The sequence below is a fragment of the Callithrix jacchus genome, chromosome 15 (assembly GCF_049354715.1).
Source record: "Callithrix jacchus isolate 240 chromosome 15, calJac240_pri, whole genome shotgun sequence".
Lineage (NCBI taxonomy): Eukaryota > Metazoa > Chordata > Mammalia > Primates > Cebidae > Callithrix > Callithrix jacchus.
This window is the reverse complement of record NC_133516.1, coordinates 17,888,730-17,915,439: the sequence shown is the minus strand read 5'-3', so window position 1 is coordinate 17,915,439 and position 26,710 is coordinate 17,888,730. Positions and strand designations below refer to the sequence as shown.

At 42.6% G+C, this 26,710-nt stretch overlaps 1 protein-coding gene across 13 annotated transcripts in view; it reads left to right on the top strand.

Moving 5' to 3' along the window:
- Positions 1 to 26,710, top strand: part of LOC103788187 (uncharacterized) — a 245,189-nt gene that overhangs the window by 139,149 nt on the left and 79,330 nt on the right. The window contains exons 4-5 of one of the 13 annotated variants that reach the window (XR_013527205.1): positions 5,920 to 6,110; positions 17,016 to 17,425. The exons of 8 other annotated variants lie outside the window; for them this stretch is intronic. Coding sequence is in view for 4 of the 5 variants with exons in the window: in XM_078350499.1 (XP_078206625.1) it covers positions 2 to 138 (137 nt within the window). In the remaining variant the exon portion in view is untranslated. 4 more of the 13 variants (XM_078350501.1, XM_078350500.1, XM_078350503.1 and 1 more) reach the window with 4 other exon arrangements.

The following is a 26,710-nucleotide window of genomic DNA, read 5'->3' as shown; positions in this document are numbered from 1 at the left end:
GGGTCACGAAGTACCAGCAAGAGGCTGTTACTAGTTTTATTGTGCTGCTTTCTATCTGTCTCAGTCTCAATCTACAATGGAACTGACAATGAATCAAATCTGTGGAGCACCAGGCAACTCAGTATTCCAGTCTTTTAAAGCATTTTGCACTGCTTATATTAGAGCAAATAAAAATAGGAAATGAAAGTATATTTATTCCCATCATTAATATTCCATAAGGCATAGCCAAACTGATCAGAGTGACCTGGATCATCCAGCCTTGCCTACAACCGTCTCAATATAAGGGAGTTCATTATGCTAGCTGGGAACTTGGGACCAGATCATCCTGGGTCTCGGTGGGCCATTTTCTGGCTGAGTGACCCCCAACAAGGTCACTTAATTTCTCATAATTTCCTTATAGATATAGTTTGGTTAGTAATAATAACCTATGCAAATAGTTCTCATATTCAATTAAATGAGGAAATAATGATAAAAGTGTTATATAGCAAGTCCCCAAGCACATTTGGGTTCCCTTCTTCCTTGCAGGTGCAGGGAAGAGAAATAATAATAAAGATAGCTGGCTGGGCAGAGTAGCTCACACTTGTAATCCCAGCACTTTGGGAGACCAAGGAGGGAAGATTACTTGAGCACAGGAATTCGAGACCAGCCTGGGTAATATGGCAAAACACTGTCACTGCAAAAATACAAAAATTATCTGAGTATGGCAGCACGCGCCCGTAGTGAGGTGCAGGGGGAGAATAGCTTGAGTCTGGGTGGTTGAGCTTACAGTGAGCTGTAATGGTGCCCTGCACTCCAGCCTGGGTGACAGAGCAAGACTGTCTCAAAAAAAAAAAGTAAATAATGACAGATAATACTTAGATAGCATCTATGATACAGCAGGCACTGTTCTGAGAGCTCTACTTATTAATATATTGGCTCACCGAGTCTTTGCAACTCTGAGATAGAATGCTGTTTTCATCTAACCATTATAGGTGGGTAAGCTACAGCTCAGTGAAATTATATACTTACCTGGGGTCACATAGCTCAGAGGAACAGAACCAGGATGTAACTCAGGTGGTCCTGACACGATTACCTGAGTAACAAGACTGTTGTGCTACGGTGCTGCCCACGATTATGGATATTAATCTACAGGGTCCTTTCAACTTTATATTCCGAGAGTGGAAATATAGGCTTTCCCCCTAATTAATATAGTATGTCTTCCTAGAAAATATTTATTCAAGTTAGATTTTTAATATCACAAAATGCTTTTCTGTCATTTGTAGTGATTCAGCTTCTGATAAGCTTGTTAACTGCATGTCATTTTTTTTTTTTCTCCACCTAAACCACCTTTGGAAACTTCACACATATCATGCAGTTATTTATGATTTGAGGAAGAGCATCACATATGTAAACTAAAAAATGTTTATGAAAGTTAGAATTAATAATGATTGATTTGATTTCACTGATTAGTTAATTGAGGAAATGAACACATAATTGGGTATTTACAACAGAAGGTCAAGAGTGGTTTCTGGGAGGACTCAGATCCATTGCATAAGCTTTTGCTCAGGTTTTCCTTCCTAAAAACCACCCAGCTGTGGAGCAGGAAAGGAAAGCACCGTATGTACATTTGCTTACGACTGACTCACTTTTCTCGAAAAAGCTGCACTCTGATCTGATCTACTCTGACATCGCCAAAGGCACTTTTGTCCGCAGAATAAAACCAAACCTCAGCTGTGTCTCCAGGGTCCTCCACCCTTGTCTGGCTCCAGACCACTTCTCCATTACTGTCTTCCACTAAGCTTCAGACTTTTATCCTCCTCTCAGAATCTATAAGTTCTCCTTGCCCAAACAGGTCCTTCCCGCTCTAACTCTGCCAAAGTTCTAGTGAGTTTTCAAGACTGTTTCAGGGGTGTCCAATCTTTTGGCTTCCCTGGGCCGCATTCATAGAAGAATAATTGCCTTGGGCCACACGTAAAGCACACTAACACCAGCTGGGCACTCATGCCTATAATCCCAGCACTTTGGGAGGCCAAGGAGGGTGGATCACGAGGTCAGGAGATCGAGACCATCCTGGCTAACATGGTGAAAATCCATCTGTACTAAAAATACAAAAACTTAGCTGGGCATGGTGGCACATGCCTATAGTCCCAGCTATTCGGGAGGCTAAGGCAGGAAAGTTGTTTGAACCCAGGAAGGGGAGGTTGCAGTGAGCTGAGATCGCACCACTGCACTCCAGCCTGGGAGACAGAGTAAGACTCCATCAAATAAAAAATACACTAACAGTAGCTGATGACCTTTTAAAAAATCACCGAAAAATCTCATAATGTTTTAAGAAAGTGTATAAATTTGTCTTCAGCCACATTCAGAGCCGTCATGAGCTGCACGAGGACCACAGGCCATGGATTATCTTGGACTGTACTTTCTCTACTTGTATGTCCCAGATACCCTCAATTCAGAATTTACTTTTTCTTTCTTGCATTTCCCATGGAACAAAATAATACTTCTATTTTAGAACTAATCCCTCATCATCTTGCATTGAATTTTGTATGTGTATCTACTTGTTCCACCAGAGTGAGCCTCTAAATGGTAGGGTCAAGGTCATATTCATCTCTGAATGGTCCTTCATTAACATAGTTCCTGGCACGAGGAAGCTTTCAATAAATTAGGTTTACTTGAATTGAGCTTCTTATACAGCAGAGTCAAATTATTTTGTGGCTACAGCTTGAGAGCACACCCCCAAAGGCTAAAACGGACAATGAACTAGTTTCAACTGACTGTAAGATAGTACAAGCCATCAGTCTCTTAAAGCCAGAGGGAAATTCAGCTTTAAGCACTTGGAGATTTATTTAACTAAAGGAGTCATTCCACCAGAAAGCATGATTGTGATTTATCTCATTATCCAAAATGAATACGATTATTATAATGATAAATGAGTGGCAGGAGACACTGATTTTTAGAAAGGAAAATTAATAATGCACAGTGAATAAAATCTCATTTAGATGTTCTTTGCACATGCTGTCCAGTCGTAATCATTCAATTTATAGCACTTTATAGTTGGTACATCCATATATAATTTCGCCTTCACATCAACACAGAGAAGCTAGTCTCATTGCCAACTTACAAATAAGAAAACTGATTCTAGTCAGACAAGGAAACAAATAACTATTAAGTCCTAGAGTTGGGTCTCAAATCCAGGACTCCTGACTGTATGCTGGGTTGTCTTCTCCTAGGCATTTCCAGTCCAGGAATCTCCCAAGGGTGAGTCCTGCAGATAGGCAGCTTCCTCTCCAGGCCCCTCGGAATCCTCGTCAGAGGCCTGTTTATGTATCTGTGCCACCCTAGCTACCTTTGGTTGACCCCACTTGAGGTGTCTCAGTGCTATGGAACCACTCACTTCAGGGTCTTTCAGAGTGCAGAGTCCTCTAGGCCTCCAATGACATTTCAGAAAATCACTTTCACTTTCTTAATCAAAGTCCACTACCTTTAGGAAACAACCAGTGTCTGACTCTCTAGATCTTTTTCCTGTGATAATCGCCACACTCAATAAACTTCCTTACTTTTTCAAATTTCTTCTTTCAAAATGAAATTAAGGATATAGGCTGGGCATGGTGGCTCACACCCGTAATCCCAGCACTTTGGGAGGCCAAGGCGGGTGAACCACCTGAGGTCAGGAGTTTGACAGCAGCCCAGCCAACAGTAAGAAACCCTGTCTCTACTAAAAATACAAAAATTAGCTAGGCATGATAACACACACCTGTAATCCCAGCTACTTGGGAGGCTGAGGCAGGAGAATTGCTTGAACAGGAGCTGGGGGTTGCAGTGAGCTGAGATTGCGCCATCGCACTCCAGCCTGGGTGACAGAGTGAGACTCAATTTGAATAAATAACTTAATTAATTAATTAATTGATTAAGGATATAACTGTACTTGGAGGAGAAACTATTTTAACTGAGTTAAATCCTTTTCTACTTTAGTAAGGGATTAATTGACAATATAAGTTCCTCAGTGCCTAGAATGGGACTTAGGACAAAGAAGATACTCAATATGTATTTGCTGTTGAGTAAAGTAAATAGAACAAGAAATAATATTAATAATCATAATATTAGTAACCATTAATAATAATATTAACAATCTCCACTGTGGACATAATAAAACCTCTAGCAAGCGTGGTTGACAGTCATTGCCTCTGAAGTGATGGGAAGGTCATGAATCCAAAAACTGTTGTCTTTTGTTACAATCCTTCTGGAATATTTGATTTTGGGGTGAAGTCAATCTAATCCAAGTTAAAGACTTTGCTCAGTCATCCTACCTGAAAATGGCACCTTCCCCATCTAAAAACAGAAAACCACCCCTGGAGAGCACAAATGTGCTGTGTCTGTGCCTGTTTTAACTACATGTATGTATTACTTTAACAAAAATTCAAACATTAAATATGTTTTACATATGTGCATATTTATTTTATATATTTACATATTTATTTTACACATGGTTATGTTCCTTGCCTCTTACAGTATCTGGATTGCATAAACAAAGGCACAAAATCCTCTAGTAAGAGCCCTTTTCTTCTATTCTCCTCCCTATATCCTAGAGCAACAAAGGCAAAAATGGAAGACAAACCAAGAATCACTTCCCTCCCACACACTCAACACTGATTCTTTCAAAGTGGCTTCTAGTCCCTCTTATCAATTCTCTCACGAACCTCTTCCCAAAATATGCCATAGCTCCACACCACTGCTCATGTTTCCCTGTCCAAGCTGAGGCTGGGGCCTCCTGAGCCCTGAACAGCACTGCCCAGGGCAGAGGGTACAGGGACACTCCCTCCAGGCCAGTCTCCCAGGACGTGCACACGTGACTTCTGAGTAGCTTAATCATGGATGCTGAATGTAAGTGTTGAACCACACTGCAAAAGACAGGACCGTAGCAAAAGTTCAGTATCAGTATCTCAGTTTGAAATGAAAGGCAAGCGACAAAGAACAGTGCATGCAAGTATTAAGTGTGTATTCTGGGCCCGCCTCTCTGCCGCCAAGGGGCTGTAGGTTCCTGAACCAGCCTGCTCCCCAGTGAAATGAGGACAACATCCTAGCTTAGCAACCTTGTAGGATTGTTGTGAGGATCGGAGGAGATCCTCGGTGTGAAAAGGGTTTAGAAACTCTAAGTTTTCCTACATTTTGAAACAATTTTGTTATCAGATGTTGAGTTGTAAAGAGGAGAAGGAATTGGTATTTTTCTCTGGACTGACACCTTGAGTCACAAAGCAGCTAACTCAGCAGCTTTGGGGCAGACCTAGGGGAAAAATTCTGGCCTCCTGCCTCTTGTCCCAGTTGTTAAAAACCAGCACATTTCTCAAGAATGGAATGCATCATATAGATGTAATCTTTAAAAGTAACCCGGGGGACTCTAGGCCTTCCCTGCAAAACCCAGAGGACGGTTGTGCTGACTCTGTGAAGCCTGTGCTCTCTTCCCAGACTTAACCTTCAGAATGAAATTCAGAAAATTGGCGCTAAGGCCTACTGTTTCTGAGAAAGTTTTCTGGTGTTTAGCTCCATCCCAACAGCCCTGTGAGGCAGGTGCTGCCATCTTCCTGTTTTCAAAATGAGGCTCAAGGTTGAGAGAGATGACGTGGGTTGCTCAAGCCTATACAATTTCAAGGCCCAGACTGAGCTCCTGGGACTTACGGTCACTGGTGTGGGGTCAGAAAATCAGTCTGTGAGTGTCAGAAGCAGAGCTCCAAGCTAGGCTGGGACAGAGGTAGGTAAATGTCTTCCCCTCCGGCCAAGTACTTACACTCCGGGAAGGTTCTAGGGGCTTTCAGGAGAAACGTCTCCAACCTGGTAACAATAGTGCTGGTAACAATAGTGCTGGTAACAATAGTGCTGCCAGCCTGGAGAGTGAGCTTGACAGGCTTGACTTTCTCAGTTCTGTTCCTGGCTTTTGCACTGCAGGGGCTCCTACAGGGAACGGTCACAGCCAGGACAAATCTCCAGGATCTTTCCGTGTCAAAGGGCCCTCTCTTGGGCAGCACTCAGGCTCTGTGTGCACAGCCCAAGCAGCTTCCTAGCCAGCCTGAGCCTCATCTGAGGGCAGTGTGGATCCCAGTGGGTGTTTGGGAACACCTATAACAGGCTCTGGTCAGGTAAGACGCAGGAGAAGGGGCTGTCTTCCTGGAGGTGGAGCAGCTGTTACAAACTCTAAGGTTCTCAGGGGCCCTGTGATCTTTGTGTCAGATTTTGTTCTATCTGCCTCAGCCCTTGATGGTATAAGCTCCAGTTCAACATTAAGAGATATGGGCTCTAGGGTACCTTTAAGCCAGAAATGTTGCTGAATCTCTGAACCTGGAGCAAAGACTAGAATTCCATCTGGAGCGCATTCCTCCTTTTCCAGAGATAGGGGTAGATAGTCCCCCACCTAACCAGCAGCTCTGCCCCTACTCATCCCAGGAAATGCCACCATTCACAGCCACGCTTCAGGGATGCCCCTGGGCCCTCAAGCTCCCACTGTGAGTTTTGCTGGTCCTCGTAGCTCACAGCCTCCCATGGCCTCTGACTGTGGTCTGGGGTTTCCTGGACTGGGGTCTAGAGGTTTAGGCTTTTTTGGCTGCAGAAGCCTTAGGCCCATAGATCAGGTTGATTCTGGGCCAGGGCTACAGGTACGTGCCCAAGCCTGGCCCCATCTTTTGGGAAAGCACTGTGGGTGGTTGGTTAGGGGGGTGGGGAGCTCCAAGAGGGCTGGGAGTATGAGGAGTAGTATGGGGTTGTGGAGGAGGAGGGCAGGCAGAAGCTACTGCACAGGCTCCTTTTGTTCTATCCTCTTCCAGGGAGGAAACAGGTCTGCTTCCCTGGCCCCTCACAGTGGGCTGGAGGGTTTAATTCTAGTACTTGTAGGGCCTATATGTGCAGACCACGGAAAGGCTTTCTGGGCTGGATATGGACTGGGTCTCCCCTCTCTGCAGGGTGAAGGCTGCAGGGTTGGGGCAGAAAGAGGAACAACCGTGGAATTTCAGGCATCAGAATTAGACATTCCTTGGGAGGTTCCGGGCACAAAGTTGGACTGGAGTTGATTTAGACAGAAATCGTGAGTTTGTGGGTCTCGAAGTATCCAGGGAGAGAGAAAAGATTGGAAATCCCTGTGACATGATTGGGCTTGGTTGGATGGCTGCAGTCTCTGCAAATAGGTCCACAAGTCTCTTGCTGTGAGCTTTCCTGGGTCAGGCAGAAAAGGACACTGCTGAGTAGGACCCTGTTGAATTTTGTCAGGAAATTCAGGAGCTGTCAGGTGAAAGGAATAGGTTGTGGGAATGTGATTTAGAGTGGCTACACTTGCTAGATGACAATGGGGTGGGAGAGGGGGCTTTGTTTTGAGACAGGGGTCTCACTCTGTCCCCCAGGCTGGAGTGCAGTGATGCAATCATAGCTCACTGCAGCCTTAACCTCCCTCCCAGCCTCAAGCCATTCTCCCACCTCAGACTCCTAAGTAGCTGAGACCACAGGCATGTGCCACCACATCCAGCTAATTAAAAAAAAAAAAAATGTTTTGTAGACACAGACTCTCCCTATGTTGCCCAGCCTGGTCTAGAACTCCTACACTCAAGCAATCCACCTGCCTCGGCCTCCCTAAGTGCTAAGATCACAGCTGTGAGCCACCACACCTGGCCTGGCCCAGAACATTTTTAAGTCAGTCAACCCTTTCTACCTCCATATAGCCTCCCCAAAAGGCTACAGGAAGCCCACGCTTGTGGACATATGCAGCTTGTCAGGAGAACCTAAGTCCAGGCAAAGGGAGAAGGCAGCCCGGAGACAGCCTGTGTGAGGAAAGTCCTTGTAGGTCCGGGGTGGCCAGGAGAGCATGGTCAGCATTGGTTGGAGGCAGGTGAGTAGAGATTCAAGCAGTGATTTAGGATCAGGTACACATTCTCATACCTAGACCAGGCTCAGGGTAGGCCAGACCCTGGTAGGATGGGGAACAGGAGAAGAAATCAAGTATACATGAGCAAGAAGGTAGGTTCCCTCCCAAGAGATGTTATAAAGGCAGGGATCAGGAAAAGGAGGAATGGAATTGGGCCCAGGTTCCAAGTACAGGGAGAGGAGCCACAGCACCAGGGCCAAGGGGGCGGGTGGCCAGGCTGGCTTGCTACTCATTTCCTGGAGCTACTGACCCAGGGCTTCCTAAATTCCCACTGACCTTTTCCTTAATAAAAACAGCATTTACTGGCTACAGAACCTAGGGCAAGACTATGCCTTCACGGGGTTGACATGGGATCTAATACAGGTTCTAGAAGGAAGCCTAGAAAGCCAAGAAAATCCCTGCAGAGCCCCAGCTCCTCCCTGATTGCCCTGCTTGACTTCTAATAAATCCCACCACCTTCCTGGGGCTCAGTTACCCCAGGTGCAAAATAAGGATGTTGGACACCCCCCACCCCCCACCCCCAGACTGCTGTCTAAGAAGTCTGGGGAACTGAAGAGAGGTCTCACAGTCCTCTACAGGGCTCCTATAGGAGGCAAGTTCAGAAAGTGAGACCAGAACCCCTTACCCAAAAAAATTGCCTGGAGCAGTTTTATTTTTAAGTTTAATATATTGGATTTCTATATAAGATTTTACTTGGAAGCCACAACAAGAAAAAGAATGAAAGGCAAATGAAGCGGCGGAAGGGGGCAGGAGGGGAGAAAAGATTAGAAAAGACAGGAAAGGAAGAAGAAAAGATGAATAGGAGTGTCAGCTAGATGATCTCCAAGCTCTGTTTCAGCCTTGGTGTTTTCTGAGTCACCATGATGCTCTCTTGCCCACATTTTCAAGAACCACTTCTGCCATCCTCTCAGGGAAAATCCATACATAAGCCCAGAAAAAGCCACTGCCTTAGATCTCATTTCCCAGCTCTGAGGAGTGCTGGCTCGCAGAAAAGGAAACTAGGGGGGGTTCTTGTGGGCTGAGTGGGAGGAGACCTCAGGACCCAAGCTGTAAATCAGGCTCAGAAGTTTGGATTCCCTGGAGTTTGACCTTCAGATGCCCCTCTTGACTCCAGAAGCTTTCACACTCACACCCAGGCTCAGGGAAGCGTGCCCGACTCCCAGGCTACCCCTGGAAGCTGGGCCCACTCAGAGGAGGAGTTGTTTTGATTTTTCAGGAAAAACTGCTCCTAGCCAAACCTTCCCTCCCAAGAGCAACACAGGCAGAGATTTTGTACATGCTTGAGAGATGAAAGCTTTGTGAGGCCTTTTGCCATAGCCTGGTGAGTGAGACCCAGAGATAACATCCATACCTGAAACAGTATCTATGGTTCATAATCGCTGTATGTTTTTACTCTAAACACCTCCCAGCCTTGCCAAGCCTCTGAGCTTCCCAGCATAGTTTAAATGGTTTTGTGCTACCCTTGCCCACCCTGACCATGCTGCGTATCTCTCTGTACCCAGCCCACAAGCCAAGAATTCCGAAAAAGCTTGGAGATGTGGCAAATCCAGACTGAACTGAGGATTTTCTTTGGGTGAACATGTGTGCGTAGACACACACACACACACACACACACACACACACACCCCTTCCAGTGAGGCCAATATTACTTTCTCACACAACAGGAGGATTTATTGAACCCCTTAAGACTGTAAGGTAGCTGAATGAGCACTGGCCTAGGAGTCAAGAGATGAATTTCTTTGACTCTCCCTCCATGTAGGCTCAGATAAGTCGATTACTCTTTCCAGATCTGTTTTTAATTATGTAAAATGAGGGGTTCCTTCACGCGATCAAGTTCCATTTGCCATGTGCTTCCTTCACTGGTGACTTGGCGATCAAAGTCCCAGATCAAAGGAATGGCACAAAAGCCACATTGGACAAATTAGGGATCAGTAGGGTATCAGATTTCAAGTCAATTTTGCCTCTGATGCAAATACCTAAAGAAATAAATTAGACACATTCTCATCCCTCAAAAGCTCAGAGTGTAGTGTGGTAAATGCTCCAATAGCGATTACTCAGCTATTATGGGAACACAGAGAGGGTGGTCCTGGAGTGTTTCCCAGAAGAGGCGACATCTCTGAGTTTTAAAAGCTGAGCACCTCTTTGCCAGACGAATAAGAGAAGGAAGGCAGAAGGAAGAATATGGAAAGAGTTTGGTGGATTGGAGGAATTTCAAGTAATTCTCCAATGGCTAGACATTGAGGAATGGGAAAGGAAAAGGAAGAGATTAGGTAAATCAGGTCTCCAGGGGTCTGTACATATCAGGCTATGGGGTTTTAATTTTTTTTTTTTTCTGAAGGCAAAGGAACACATTGCAATGCAGAGGAATAACATAATCACATTTGTATTTTAGAAATCTCAGTCTGGCTGTCTTGCAGGGCACAGTTTAGAGAGGAAAAAAAAAAAGGAAAGCAGAGAGATTGCTCCAGAAGCAAGAAGGAAGAGGTGATGGTGTCCCGAACCATGTCAGACACAGTGGGAATGAAAAGGAGGGAAGTGAAATCAAAATGGATAGTAAAGACTGTTTCTGAATGAGCATTTTCCATTTCTAACTTTCTAGGGCTCTACAGCTAAGGAAATTTCCCTGCACACATCTCACCTCCCATTTTCACCCACTCCTCCCACCTCCCACACACTGTGAAGCTGGGCTGGCCCCTTCCACTCCTCCGCTGCTCGGGTGAGGTTTAGATAATAGGCGTGGCAGCAGGCCCAGGCATCCCCGCCATCTTCCCCACCAGCCCGTTCTGCTGCTTGAGCAGTTGGCTGCCGCCATGAGTGTTAATTGGGGAGACATCTGAAGTGACCAGACTGGTTACGCCGCCGCCATGATAGACACACTCCATCTGCTCCAACCAGGCATGTCTCAGCTCACACAGGAGGCCAGCCTGATTCCCTGTGCCCAAGACTTGTTAGCAGTTAGATGCAAAGAAGTTAGATTCATAGGCTTTTAAATGGAAAACTGCCTCAGAGAACACTAAGTCCATGCCCTTTGGTTTGATGAAGGGAAGAATAAGACCCAGTCTTGCCCAGGGTTTGATGCAGAGCTCATGACCCAGTCTCTTGATCTGGTCCTCTGCCCTTCATAGGTGGATAAGATGTGAAGCTGGTGCAGTGCTTCTGGTAGTTTCTCTCCTACACAGATTCGCTCAAACTGTCCATTAACCAGTGAATGACTTTGACTTGACTTGAGAATGGCATTTTGTGTTGATCTTATCAATTTCTTGGTAATTTTAAATTTAACTTGTTCTGTTATCTACCAGAAGGGACTTTAGCAATGGTCTAATGACTTTCTTGCTGGCATTTGTTTATTTTATTTTTTTATTTTTAGTAGTAGTAAAAGTAGCAGAGCCTTTTTTAGATGCTAAAACTGAGGCTTAGAAAGGTGAGCACTTGAGCATCCACGACATAACGCCTAAGTGGGAAATGATGACTAGAAGAAAGCTCTCATGACTCTAATACATATTCCACATTATCTCATTTGATCTTCATATAATCCCCACTGCTGCCAGCTCCCCAGCTCCACCATTGGCAGAGACAAGAGAGAAGGAGGAGTTTGCTCAGAGTTCCATAATGAATAAGTAGCAGGTACATACCATTCTTCTTGCAACCAATAAAATCTTCCAGTAGACTCTTCTCATGTGACCTGATTTGGTATGGCATTTTCTGATTAGTAATGCACATTCACATATATAGTTCCACACTCACTGTGAGAAAGGTCGTGTATGCCCACTTTTCAGAAGAGGTAGCAAAAAGAGTAATGAATTGCCACATAGTCACTAAGTGGCAACAGCCAACACCCACCTTTCTCAGTGTTCAGCTGCCCACCAAGACCCCTGGATTCCTGGACACTGTAGTAATTGCTCTTCCTGGGAGTTCCCATGCTACTATTGTTTTGTAGAATGTGAAAAACCTGGAAGAGCCAAAGATAGGAATGCAGTAACTTGAATTGATACTCTTGCATTAGTTGCTATTTAGCTAAAATGTATATAAGAAAAGAGGCAGTTTTGGGGAAGATCAGGGTAAGTTCAGTTTAGGACGTCTGTTGAGTCTAATGTACCTGTGAGACAAGCAGGTAGAGATACAACCAATTAGATGGAATTTCAGAATCATGGGGACCAATCTTCAGATGGACCTTAAATGAGAGAAATTTCTCTACCTACTACTGCTTATATTTACTTTATGATTCTCTGCCTATAGTGTCTATTACTTTCTATAATCATCATTTATATATTTAAGGCTCTCCTTCTCACCAAACTAGTAATTTCTTGAGAGCACAAATCCTGTTTGATTTATTTCTGTGAGCCCAGTAGGACCTTACATAATGCCTTATACACCATCAGTGTTCCCCAAATTCAGGACTAATGGGTAAAAACATTGCTTTGTGGATTTACTATTCCCATTCTCCCTCTTCTACCCTTTATTTATTTTTTAAGAGACAGGGTCTTGCTCTGTCGCCCAGGCTGAAGTGCAGCGATGTGATCATAGATCATAGCTCACTGAACCCTCAAACTCCCAGGCTGAAGCAATCCTCCCATGCCAGCTTCCCAAGTAGCTGAGACTACAGGTGTGCGCCACTACACCCAGTTAAGTTTTTAAAATTTTTTTGTAAGGACAGGGTCTCACCTAGGCTAGTCTCAAACTCCTGGCCCCAAGGTATTCTCCCACCTTGATCTTCCAAAGGGTAGGGATCACAAGCATGAGCCACCACACCCACACATTCAGGATCTTCTACCATTTAAAAACTAGACTTTGTGTGGCCTTCTAATGGGCAGGGGTTAGCTCTTAATTTCCAAAGTATCTACTTTGGATACCTTTCGAATGACCAAAACTCAGTCATTGTTGAACTCAGTTGCATGATGTGCAGCAGAGATTTACACTAATAAGGGCTAGGCTAGGGTTATGTTAAACAACTATGCCATGAGAGCTTAAGGACAGCTGAGCCTTGGCCCCAGGGTGGGAGAGGAGAATACACTCTAAACCCTGGAGAGAAGAGCAGCTGGGCCCAAAGCAGGCAAATCATGCTTAACTGGACAGATAATGTGGACTCAGGATTCAGGGGGGAAACCAACATAATAAATCAGTGGAGAGGTAGTCGCATCCCAGCAATTTGGGAGGCCAAGGCGGGCAGATCACTGGAGGTCAGGAGGTCAAGACCAACCTGGCAACATGGTGAAACCCTGTCTCCACTAAAAATACAAAAATATAGCCAGGCATGGTGACGTGCACCTACAATCCCAGCTACTGGGGAGGCTGAGGCACGAGAATCACATGAACTTAGGAGGCAGAGATTGCAGTAAGCCAAGTTTGTGCTATTGCACTGCAACCTGAGTGACACAGTGAGACTCTGTCTCAAATAAATAAATAAAACAATAAAATAAAATTAAAATTTAAAAAATCAGTGGAAACACAAGAGGAAGTCTTGAGTCCTGGATGCTAGGCCTGGGTTGATTTCCAATTAGCTCTATGACCAGGTTTTTCCATGGCACCTTTTTCTCATCATTCAAATTTCAACTCAAATGTCACCTGCTCAGAGAGGCCTTCACTGACCACCCCAGGCATAAAAACAACCCCCCCCACCATCCTATTTTGGATTTGTTATAACGCCAATAGAGGACATACAGTTATTTGTGTGTTTGTTTATGTGCTTACTTTCTGCTTACCCTGCTGGACACAGAGTTGTGGGTAGAAACTCTGCCTGTCTGGTTCTTATATCAGTAGCCCTGTAACTGGCGTTTGCCATCTTCCAGGCACTCGATATTTGTTGAGGCTAAGGAATAAGAAAGATGATAGCTAAGAAAGTTATGTATTTCCTAAGTACACAACATTTTATTCTGTATATCTCTGTTGCCTTGGAAAGTCTAAAATGAAATGTAAAGTTAAGGCCCCATCTCTATCTTCAATATGTAGCTAGCCTAATAGTTTCTCAAGTCTTTTTAAAATTATTATTAATAACATCTTTTGTTTTTGTTGGAGACTATAATTTACAGCACATTTTCTAACTTGATTCTACAACCACCTATGGGGCATGGGATTATCCTCATTTTACAGGTAAGAAAACTTGAAGCATAGAGGGGTAAGGTGTAGTGAAAGGGTCGGGCAGCTTAGACCTGGCCAAGGCAATATTCTACTCCAGGTCTTGTAAAATCCCAGGCCCTACACTTTTCCACTAGATTTCACTGTGTGTAAGCCATGAGTAGGGTAAATCTCTATCCTGTATGAGAAACAGTTCAGTGTTTGTAAAGAAAATTCTCTGGTGTGCACTTGCTAAGTCTTCCATGCTGGTAAAAGCAAGTAGGTTCACTGGGTCGTTTAATTCTTCTCCTCCCTATACAAGATTAGTCCAACTATGTCAAAACACTGAGCTCTGAGGCCTCTGGTCCCAGAAGGATAGAATGCTATGTTAGAAAGTAGAAGAGTACTTAGATATTACCTACAGTAAGGCTCAGAAGAAGAAGTAATTTCCCAGTTCTCCTGCCCCTGTGTCATACCTTAGTGTCTCATGAAGAAACAGGAAAAATCAAAACTTGAATTTTTGCCTTAAAAAGGGTCAAGCCAGGTTTGTATTATTACCCACCCTCCACCTAATAGAGGAATCCTGAATTTGTCAGGTAAAAGGAATAAGAAGGGCCCCTTCTCCCAGAGATAGGAAAAGAATACAACCCTAGGTCCCTCAGAGCAAATTCAAAGCAAAGATGCTCTCAGTAGCCTAGGAAATTGGAGCCACCATCCCTTGAGGAATGAATGTGACAGCCTGAGGGTGTCTGCCCTTGCCATGAGATGCCTCTACCTGAGTAAGTGGGCTGGGAAACAGGCAAGGTCCTTGTCACCCTACACACTCAGCCAGAGTCTGAAGAGCACCCCTAGGTAAACCTGAGAGGCGCTCCAAGGGGTGGACCTACCTAGAGCTCTACATAGAGATAGCTTCCAGGGGATATAAAGTGCAAGACTTGATTTTCCTTAACTCTGAAAAAGATAAGCTCGTGTCCATCATTTTCTCGTCTGTAGAATGTAGCAGAACAGCCAAGAGAATTAAAAGTGATTTCATGGCTGGGTGCTGTGGCACAAGCCTGTAATCCTAGCCCTTTGGGAGACCAAGGTGGCTGGATCACCTGATGTCAGGAGTTCAAGACCAGCCTGACAAACACAGAGAAACCCGATCTCTGCTAAAAATACAAAATTAGCCAGGTGTCGTGGTGCATGCCTGTAATCCCAGCTACTCGGGAGGCTGAGGTGGGGGAATCGCTTGAACCTGGGAGGCAGAGGCTGTGGTGAGCCAAGATCATACTGTTGCACTCCAGCCTGGGCAACTCTGACTCAAAAAAAAAAAAAAAGTCATTTCATGTGTGACAGACACTAGCAACAAACAAGGCAAAAGTACAGTTTTGTAAGTGGAGAAACTGAAATTCAAACCCAGCTTTGCTATGTGACCTGGGCTCTTCCCTTGTCCACACATGCCTTATTGCCCATTGCATTATGCCATTCTTGCAATGCTATAAAGAAATACTCGAGGCTGGGTAATTTAAGGAAAAGGGGTTTCATTCACCCATTGTCCTGCAGGTTGTACAGGAAGCAAGGTGTCGGCATCTGCTCAGCTTCTGGGGAGGCCTCATGGAGTTCTACTCATTGCAGAAGGCAAAGAGGGAGCAGATGTCTCACATGGCAGGATGGGAGCAAGACAGAGAGAGTGGGTGGTGCCACACACTTTTGAACAACCAGATCGCGTGTGAACTCACTCATCATCAAGGGGATGGCACAAAGCCATTCATGAGGGATCCACTCCCATGTTCCAAACACCTCCCACCAGGCCTTACTGGGGATTTCATTTCAACATGAGATTCACGGGGGACATATATCCAGACTGTATCATCCATCTCTTCACATAGAAATTTAAGGAGATGATCATTCCTCTCTTGCTTCTCTCTCCATCTTCCTTTCTTCTCCTGATTTACATATTGCTAAATGATGAAATTATACAGCACATAATTCCACAGCAACTCTGCAGCTCAAAAAAATATGGAAATGGAGTAATTAGGCAGAAAGGATTCTCAATTAGGCAGTGGATTCTGTTTCTAAAGCAGTAAATGGAGAAGAGATATTTTTTTAACTGTCTCTTGAATATATTGCCAGAAGAGATTGCTGCCTGGGAGAGCAGCAGCATAGCTCAGAACTGGAACCCTCTGCACAGGCCTTGAAGCAATGTTTGGCAACTAAGCTTTCTGCTCAGTTCTAGATGTTGGGGCTCAGAACACAATACGCCAAAATATGTCATTGTGGTGTGCTGAGTATTTTGAACTGAAGGAGATTGGAAGCAAGGTCTTTCTGACCTTTTCCCATCTTCTTGAATGCAACCTTTTTTCTTCACGTAAAGTGATTCATAGAAATCAGAATTCTTCTGATCCAGGATGGGTTACAGAAACTAAAACTCCCCTTCCCCAACACCCACATAAACCTAAAAAGATCACACTCTGAGCTTCTCCCTTCTTTCTTTCTTAAAGACTGTCATGTATAAGGTACCCTGTGCTGTACCAGAGAAAAGGACTGCCACACAGGCCAAGAAGAATCTGAATAGGTGCTGGGTTTCTCCCCCCAGTCTATTACCATTAGATCATGCCCTTTTGTTCAATCACATTTCTACACAGCTGTCTATTCTTCATTGAATCTCAGCATAAAAATAGTTTTCCCAGCTAGGCACAATGGCTCACGCCTGTAATCCCTACACTTTGGGAGGCTGAGGCGGGCAGATCATGAGGTCAGGTATTTGAGACCAGCCTGGCCAACATGGTGAAACTCCATCTCTACTAAAAATACAAAAATTAGCTGGGTATGGTGGTACATGCCAGTAATCTCAGCTACTCGGGAGGCTGAGACAGGAAAATCATTTGACCCGGGAGACAGCAGTTGCAGTGAGCCAAGATCGTGCCACTGCACTCCAGCCTGGGTGAAAGAGCAAAACTCGGTCTAAAAAAATAAAAAAGATATATATGTGTGTGTGTGTGTGTGTCTTTAGGTCTTCATTTCTGAAGGTTCCCATGTCTCATAAAAAACTTTGATTAAATACATTCATTTTGTTTTTTTCTCAACCTGTCTTTTGTGATAGGAGTGACAGCTGTGACTCTCATGGAAGGGGAGGAAAAAGATAACACCTTTCTGACACTTCAGATTTTGAAGGTAACCTTACATTGTAGGACTGGCAAGGTGAACGGTCAAGACTACTTGCTTTAATCCTAGATGTCCTGTCTAGTTTTCTGTTTTAAGGTTAGCCCAGGTTGAATATCCCTAATCCAAAAATCCAAAACAGAAATGCTCTGAAATCCAAAACCTGTTTTAAGGTTAGCCCAGGTTGAACATCCCTAATCCAAAATTCCAAAACAGAAATGCTCTGAAATCCAAAACCTTTTGAGAGCTGATGTAATGCCACAAGTGAGAAATTCCACACTTGACCTCATGTGACGGGTCTCAGTCAAAATGCAGTCAAAACGTTGATTAATGTACAGTAATATATATTTATAATATATATCTGTAACGTTATATATATTATATATACCTGAAGGTAATTTATATATATAATATATATTTATAATATACACAATATATATTATATATAATATATTATAATGTTTATATATGTGTTTATTATATATATATTATATATATTATATAACAATATATATTTTGCTCTTCAAGCTCCTTCTTCAGCTTCTCATCAGTCACTGTTGGCTTCCTTGTTACTTGTTCTGACAAATGTCAGAAGAAATATTTATAATATATGTATGTATATATATTTATATGTAGATTATATATTATAATTATATATATGTATATTACGTTCAGGCTATGTGTATAAGTTGTGTATAAAACATTACTGAATTATGTGTTTAGATGTAAATCCTATACCCATGATGTCTTGTTGCCTATATGCAAATATTTCAACATCCTAAGAAGCTTAAAATCTGAGGTACTTCTGGTCCTAAGCATTTCAGATAAGAAATACTCAACCTGTATCGATTTTTGACTGAACTCATTGAGAGTCCTGTGTTTTAGAAAGCCCTGTTTTAGAAAGGGCTTTTGATTGCAATATTAGCGTTTTCTATTCTGAAGATAGATAATCTTATAATCTTCTGAAAAAGAATAAGTTACCTTTCATCCATTTACTTTATTTTTTATTTATTTATGTTTTTATGCTATCTGCAAATATTTTCTCTGCCAGGAGAAATAGGTAGAAATTTTCGAGAGAAAGCTGCTCCTTTGTTTGAAAAATACAGTTATCAGCATTTTGGTTATTATGCAAGGGTCGGGTCCAGGTTCATTCTGAAAGGGTGAGCTAAATCAATGAAGACATACATTACTTTGCATGATAACACAGTGCTGTCTTCCTTAGGCAGAGATTTCTAGAACATATGCATATGAAGAGACTCCTACTTTCTCTTGAAGGTTGAAAGGATAAGGGCTTTGGTGATAAGATTAGAGAAGGAATTCTGTTTAGAAACAGCAGACTGAGAAAGAGGCCAAAGGCAGGGGAATCTCTTGAATCACTGATGTCTGATTTGCAGTTTTAAGGTATTTCCTATTCTCTGTCCTTTCCATCAACCAAATGTTAAATAAAAACTGTTACACAATCACTTTGTGTCACTAAGAAAGAGAGAGTGAATGGGTCAGAAGTGGAGTTATGATTCCATGATCCTCATAAAGAGGTGTGGAAAGATGACATTTGTCACAACAGGTGTCAAGGAAGCCAACGGTGACTGGTGAGAAGGTGAAGAAAGAGCTTGGACAGTGAAATGTCAAAATTGGCAAGAAGAAGAGGCAATCTTTCCCTAAAATCCTCCAAAGTACTGGATTTCTTGCAGTATGAAGGGATAGAGACTTGATATTTAGTTTGTATGTAGAGGTGAAAGTGGCACTTTAGAAGACTGAGGACACAGGGCCAGGTGGCCAAGTAAAAATCGTCTGGCTCAGTTTCAATCCTGGTTAAAGTTCACCGAACCTGAAAGGTAATAAGTGTAGGGGGCTTTCCAGGCTTCTTTGTTCTGGGAAGCAGCAGAAAATGATGGAGGGTGCCTGGGCTTTCCAGGGCAGGTCCTGAATTCCTGACCTGTCAGCTCTAAACTGGGTGGCTTTGCAGAATTTCACCTTTCTGAGCCATAGCTGGCTAATGAAAATTGAGGAATTCCAACCCCATAGGATAATAATAGGATGACGGGAGGTAACGGTTTAAACTGTCTAGCATACGAGGGAGTAGGGAGTAAATAAAGATTCAGTTTCTTCTCTAAGAGGAAATGTTCACGTTGTTCAAATCAAAGAAGAGTTGTCATGGGGGAAGTGGGCAGATTTGTTGAGCTGACTTCTGTGTGGTGTCAGAGGATGTAACTAGAATCAGTGGGTGGAAATCACAAGTCAATTATAGCTCGGCCAAAAAAAAAAAATACAGAGCTGTTCAATTGTAGAGCTCGACAGGATGTAAGTTTCCTGTCACTGGAGATAATCAAGCTATGGCTCAGCACCTATTTGGAGGAGATGCTTTAGAGGGAATTTCAACTATCAGTAAAAGTTGAACAGTTTCAACTCTTAGGTCATTTCCAAAGCTAAAATTCCACAGTTCTGAGTGGTTACTTCCCTTTTGTAGAATGAGTGAAAGACCAACAGTTGCTAGTCCTTTTGCAAAGGATTGTCTTAGCTCAAAGAGAGTGAGCCCAGAGGTACTAACTTTAAAGATCCTGACCTGCCTCCTTCACCATTACTGCTATATATTGCGTTAACAGAAATAGCATTGCAATCTCTCCCTAGGCCATGTGTTCTAGGAGACTGTTAGAAAAATTTCTGGTGAAGTTTAGATTGAAGGCAAAGATTGGGCCTCATGGACCCCTGCATCTTTTCATGCAAAATAAAATCTGAAAGGTCCCTATAACTATTTACAATGGGGTACTGGCTTTGCCAATGTTGTTTGCTTGTTTTTGTTTTGTTTTGAGACAAGGTCTTGCTCTGTTGCCCAGGCTGGAGTGCAGAGGCATGATCACAGCTCACTGCAGCCTCAATCTCCCCACTGCCTGATCCCCAGGCTCAAGTGGTCTTCCTGCCTCAGCTTCCCTAGTAGCTGGGACTACAGGTGTGCACCACTACATTTCGCTAATTTTTTAAAAATTGTTTTGTAGAGATGAGGTCTCACTATGTTGGCCAGGCTGGTCTCAAACTCCTGGGCTCAAGTGCTCCTTTCATCCCAGCCTTTCAACATGTTAAGTTTAAACAACTGCATAAGAAAGTGGGCAATACACCAACAGACACTTTTCAAAAGAAGATATACATGTGGCCAACAGTCATATAAAGAAAAGCTCAATATCACTGATCATCAGAGAAATGCAAATCAAAACCACAATGAGATACCATCTCACACCAGTTAGGATGGCTATTATTAAAAAGTCAGAAAACAGATGGTGGCAAGGTTGTAGAGGAAAAGGAACACGTAGGCATTGGCAGTGGGAGGGCAAATTAGTTCAGCCATTGTGGAAGATAGTGTGGTGATTCCTTAAGACCTAAAGACAGAAATACCATCTGACCCAGCAATTCCATTACTGGGTATACACCAAAGGAATATAAATTATTCTATTATAAAGACACATGCACACGTGTATTCATTGCAACACTGTTCACAAAAGCAAGGACATGAAATCAACCTAAAGGCCCATTAATGATAGACTGGATAAAGACAATGTGGTACATATACACCATGGAATATTAGGCAGCCATAAAAAGAACAAAATTATGTCATTTGCAGGGACACAGAAGGAGCTGGAGGCCATATCTTTAGCCAACTAACACAGAAACAGATAACCAAATACCACATGTTCTCACTGATAAGTGGGGGCTAAATTATGAGAACACATGAACACATAGAAAGAACAACACACACTGGGGCCTTTTGGAGGGTGGAGATTGGGAGGAGGGAGAGGACCAGAAAAAATAACTAATGGGAACTAGGCTGAATACCTGGTTAATTAAATAATCTATACAACAAACCCCCGTGACAAAAGTTTACCTATGTAACAAACCTGTACTTGTACCTCTGAACTTAAAATAAAAGTTAAAAAAAAAGAAAAACAAAAAACAACACAGCAAAGTGTGAGAACTTCAAGGGTGAGCCACTGTGCCTCGCCGCCAATGTTTTAATTTTGATTTTTCCCTGGAAGATAAGACATTTCTTGGGATGTAAGCACCAATAAGGAGTCCACTACTCATTATTCCAAATTCTGCATGCTCTGAACTGGACTATGGCTTTGTCACAGGGCCCGTAAAATCTGCCAAATGTCTTTAATAAGTAAGCATCACAAAGCTAAATGAATTTGAGGCCAGACTTATATGAGTTAAATAGAAAGTTTAACCAACCCTTTGAGGTTGACACATCTTAATATTTGCAGGGAAAGAAGAGCTATGAGTTTCTTGGCAAAATTCAGTCAGATTGAAATCATTCTAAGCACGTGACATGAGAAATATTGACATTCACTTGGATACTTCTGTCACCTAAAAATGTTTAATGCTCCTATGTTATATAGTTGGTTACATGACTCTCCCAGGAAGGGATCATAGAATTCACAAGTAAAAACCAAGAATATCAGAGATCATGTAGGGTTTACATGAAAGGATCTAGTCCAACTGGTTTAGAGAAATTAACAATGGAACTTGTTTTATAAAGTCTTATGTGAAGCAACCCTCTGTGTCACACACGTAAATGTGGAGCTGCTTTGCTGCATGTGAGTGGAAGGCTAGACATTTGCCATTGAGGAACCTGAGGAGACAACCCAATATAGAAGTGACTCATTTAGGGTCATCCAACAACAGGCTGAAACCGAGGGCTTTTCTTACTTAGGAAAACATGAAGAAGCTGACAAAAATGAAAAATAAGAGGAAATGCCTGATCCTCAGACTCTCTGGAAACACTGTGCTCTCCAACTCTGAGAATGAATGCATCATACAGTTCACAATTATGGGCCCCAGCTCTAAGACATCTGCCTTAGGACAAAGGGCAAGGAAATGGAGCTTCGATTGTCACTTTGAAATGTTGACCTACTCAGACTGATAAAAACAGGACAAGGGAAGAACACTTCACATAGGAAAGAAAGCAGCAAATTTCCATACTACAAATGACAATCAGCAAATATCCTAGCACCTTCTCTAACACTGGCAACAATGCCTTGCATTTGCATTGGTCTATCGTTTTCAAAGAACTTCTACATACACTGTTTAGCTTAATCTTTACAACTAGCCTCATTTTGCAGAAGAAACTGAGGCTTGGAGGTGCTAGGTAATGTGGCCATGCTCAGGTAGTTCTTGTTTGATCATTGTTTTGAGTGATATATAGTAAACAGAAAGAAAGATGTTATAAATCTTTGTTTGTTTTGAGAAAGGGTCTCACTCTGTCACCCATGCTATAGTGCAGTGGAGGGACCATGGCTTACTGCTGCCTCAAACTCCTGTGCTCAAGCAATCTTCCCCCCTCAACCTCCCAAGTAGCTGGGACTGCAGGTACATGCCATCACACCCAGCTAATGTTCTTATTTTTTGTAGAGATGGGGTCATGCTGTGTTGCCCAGGCTTGTCTTAAACTCTTGAACTCAAGTGACCCTGCTGCCTCAGCCTACCAAAGTGCTAGGATTATAAGCATGAGCCACCATGTCTAACCTAGAAATCTTTCTACTTATATCTAGGGATATCTCTGGATATATTGAAGGAATAAACTTGAGTATAAACCATCCTAGTATATGAGAAATACAACCTTGACGTGTTTAGTAAGATTTCTATCTCCCCTTCCATTTTTCACATGTTACTCAAAACGGTTATCATACCAAAACCACCACAAAAATGTATATTATATATAATAATGATATAATATATCTATATGCAGATGTATATAAAAATAAATTAATGTGAAAATATATATATGTAAAAAAGTATGAAAATTTTATGGTTCAGATAAGGTAAAAAGTTCTTTTTGTTCCAATTTTATTTTGGATTCAGAGAGTATATGTGCAGGTTTGTTACATGGATATATTTTGTGATGCTGGGGTTTGGCTTACAGATGATTCTATCACCCAGATCATCAGCATAACACCCAGAAGGTAGCCCATACCCCTTCTCTCCCTACCCCTTCAGTAGCCCACAGTGCCAATTGTTCTCATCTTTATGTCCATGTGTACTCAATATTTAGCTCCTACTTATAAATGAGAATATGTGGTATTTGGTTTTCTGTTTATGCATTAATTTACTTAGATAATGGTTTACAACTGCCTTCACATTGCTACAGAGAACACGATTTTATTCTTTTTTATGGCTGTATAGTATTCCATGGTATCTAGGTGTCACATTTTCTTTATCCAATCCACTGTTGCTGGGCACCTAATTCGAATCAAGACCTCAATGAGCTACCATCTCACACCAGTCAGGATGGTAAATAGTTCTTAAATGAAAATAATGTCTTTCAGTTTCAGACAAAGTAATCAACATGTTTATGGTGTTTATGTGTCAGTATTAGAAATTTTTATGATATTCTATAACATTTCATGACTATTATATGCTAGGTCCTATACTAAAGGTTTTATGAATATTAATAGTAATTACAACAAATCCCATGTTTTTTATATACTAGTTGATGTGGTTTGGATTGGTATCCCCATGCAAATATCACGTTCAATTGTCATCCCCAATTTTGGAGGTGGGGCCTGGTGGGAGGTGATTGGATTATGGGGGTGAATTTTTCATGAATGGTTAGTATCTTCCCTTTGGTGCTGTTCTAATGATAGAGTTCTCATGAGATCTGGTGGTTTAAAAGTGTGTAGCACCTCACTGCTCTTTCTCTTCCTCCTGTCCTGGCCATGTAAGACATACCTGCTTCCTCTTCACCTTCCTACCATGATTGTAAGTTTCCTGAGGCTTCCTCAGAAGCAGAAGCCACTATGCCTCCTGCATAGCAGGCAGAAGTTGGAGCCAGTTGAACCTCTTGTCTTTACAAACTACCCAGTCTCAGGAATTTCCTTACAGCAGCACAAGAACAGACTAATGCACCAGTTCAGCCTGGCAGTAAATGAGGGGCTATAATTTTAGTCCCTAAACAAACATAGATGCCTACAATCCCTGTAAAGTCCTTTAAAACTAGTTCCGAGAAGCCTGAGGAGGTGACTTATGTGTGGATCATTTGGGATATTTCATTTTGCTCTTACCAGTTCCTTCTGTTGATTCTGGCAGTGCGTTGAGGCAAAATCTTCCATGCTACCATCACAAATTCTACTGCATATGAGCTGTTAATCAGGCAGACACCATTCATAGTTATACCCTCCAAGCATCAGAGCTAGTTTGTGCTGCCCTTCTCTACATTTGGATAGTATGATGTATTATGGATCCCACACTGGAGCTGCCTGCTGCTCCTAAATCTCTAATGAATCCTTGGTTACAGACTTTTTATATACATCCATTTTCCTGGCTTTGCACGAGTTAAGGCAGCAGGCAGTTCAGAAATCAATGAGTACAACACTCAGAATGAATGGACACGTTCTCTTTTCAACATGCCCCATTTTTGGTGGACCTTTATTTGAGGCCTTCACTCTTTCTTTTTCCTTATAAACCTTCCTTCCCTGCAGGTTTCTTGGTCACTACTGCAATAATCACCTGCTGACCTATCACCATAGATCGTCCAGTCCTCTTCAGACAGATCCCCATCCTAGGATAAACTCAATCTAGCTTTGAGTCAACACTCCCATATGATAGATATCTACTTCTCTCTTTGGGGTGGGGAGCGGGGAGAGAGAGAGAATTCACAGGTAATAAAATACTAAACTCTTCCATAAGGGCAAGTGAAGAATACAGCTGGCTACGGGGCAAATGTTTAGGCTCTCAGGTCAAGGTTACTTTCTCTCTGATCTTGGAAAGTACAAGAAGTATGGGCTGCTCCATGTGCCTGGAACAGGTATCAGGCTGTACTTCATTCTCCCAAGTATGAACGCCACTGATAGAGAATCCATTTCCATAATGCAAATGCTCAGGCCAAGGGCTAACGAGGCAGCCTTAGTCCTCGCTGCACTCAGATCTCTCAGAGGTGAGTCCTGAGGCTCCTCTTGCTTTCATTTGCAGAAGGACTCAGAGGTCCCTCACCAGACCTGCTGCCATCAGCCCAGAAGGGCCTGATAAATGTCTGCAGCATCCAGCTCAGGATTTTGCTCTTAGAAAGTAATGCAGAAACTCCTTAAATAAAGAGAGCCAAGGAACTATAGATCACTTTGCATGTCTATTTCACAGAGGAAGACAATATTTCAAGGAAGCAGATGTTTCAAGTCTATATGGTTCCCACTTAGCCTTTGACCTACCGCTGCTGTGAATCTGGCTACTGCCCAGCTGTCAGCCTCCCAGACAGCATTGCTCTTCAGTGTCCCTTTAGGAAGAGAAAGCATACACCACAGGAGAGAGAAGCTGTTTCAGGCAAGGTTTTTTGCTCTTCTCTGTCTCTGTGAACAAGGCAGTACTGATAATGTGAATATGTTGAAGAGGTACAACAGAGAAAGGGCAGTATCTATGCATGCACAGGTGTGATGTGCAGACCTCTTGAAGCACTATCTTCCTAGTGATGCTTTCTTCTTAGTGCCTCTGCAGGAAGTAGAAATGGTTGCTTAGGAATTTGTTCCATGGTTGCAGTAAAAAAAAAAAAATCACTTCATTTTAATGTGTTGTATGATGTTCAAGTTGGATTTCAATCTTGTCTCTAGCCACCCATAGGCCAAGTGACCTTGTACAATTCATTTAACCCCTTTAAGTTTCCTTTTGTGTGTGTGTGGTTGAGAAAAATGTATTTATTCTACAAACGTACATGGAGCACCCACTGGGTACCAGTTTCTATTCTAGTTGCCTGGGGTATAGAGAAGGATAAATGAAGAAGATAAACAAAACACAGTCCTCTCCGTCAGCTATTTACTATTTAATTCTTCAAATTCTCTTCTCTCTTGGCTTATGTGACACCATTTTTTTCTTTGTGATTAGACCCTGCCTTTCCCCTGCCCCAATTTTATCTTTCACTGTACACACAAGTACACGTTTATACTCTTACACTCTCTCTCCCTTTCATGCCGCTTTCTATATTCTTGCTACACTGAACTATAAGAAATACATGTGTCTGGGCATGGTGGCTCACATCTGTAATACCAGCATTTTGGGAGGCCGAGGTGGGTGGATGACCTGAGGTTGGGAGTTTGAGACCAGCCTGACCAACATGGAGAAACCCCATCTCTAGTAAAAATACAAAATTAGCCTGGTATGGTGGCACAGGGCTGTAACCCACCTACTCGAGAGTCTGAGGCAGGAGAATCACTTAAACCTTCAACCATATATATGTTGTTTAGGGTTCTTGAAATCTTTCTATTTATAATTATAAAAAAGCCATTTATTTCACCTTCATAGCATTATCACAATGATAATTTTACCTTTACTTTTATTCTTAATTAGTGGCTATCTCACCTGCTTGACTAAAAACTCCATATGTGCAAATTTCATGTCTGCTTTTTTTACCATTCCATCTGCAGAGCCTAGCACACTGCCCGATGTGGAGCAGACACTTAATAGTTGCTAAATAAGTATATTAATACAAATGTGGTTTCAACTCCCCTCTTCTCAAATATATTTGCCTTAGGGCTTACACAGTTCAACTGTCTCATTTTACAGATGAGAAAGCTGAGTTCTAAAGGGGAAAAAACATTCTCAAGTTCATACTATATATTAGATGCTGAGAGAGAAGGAAGCACCAGGTTTTCTGACTTTAGGGAG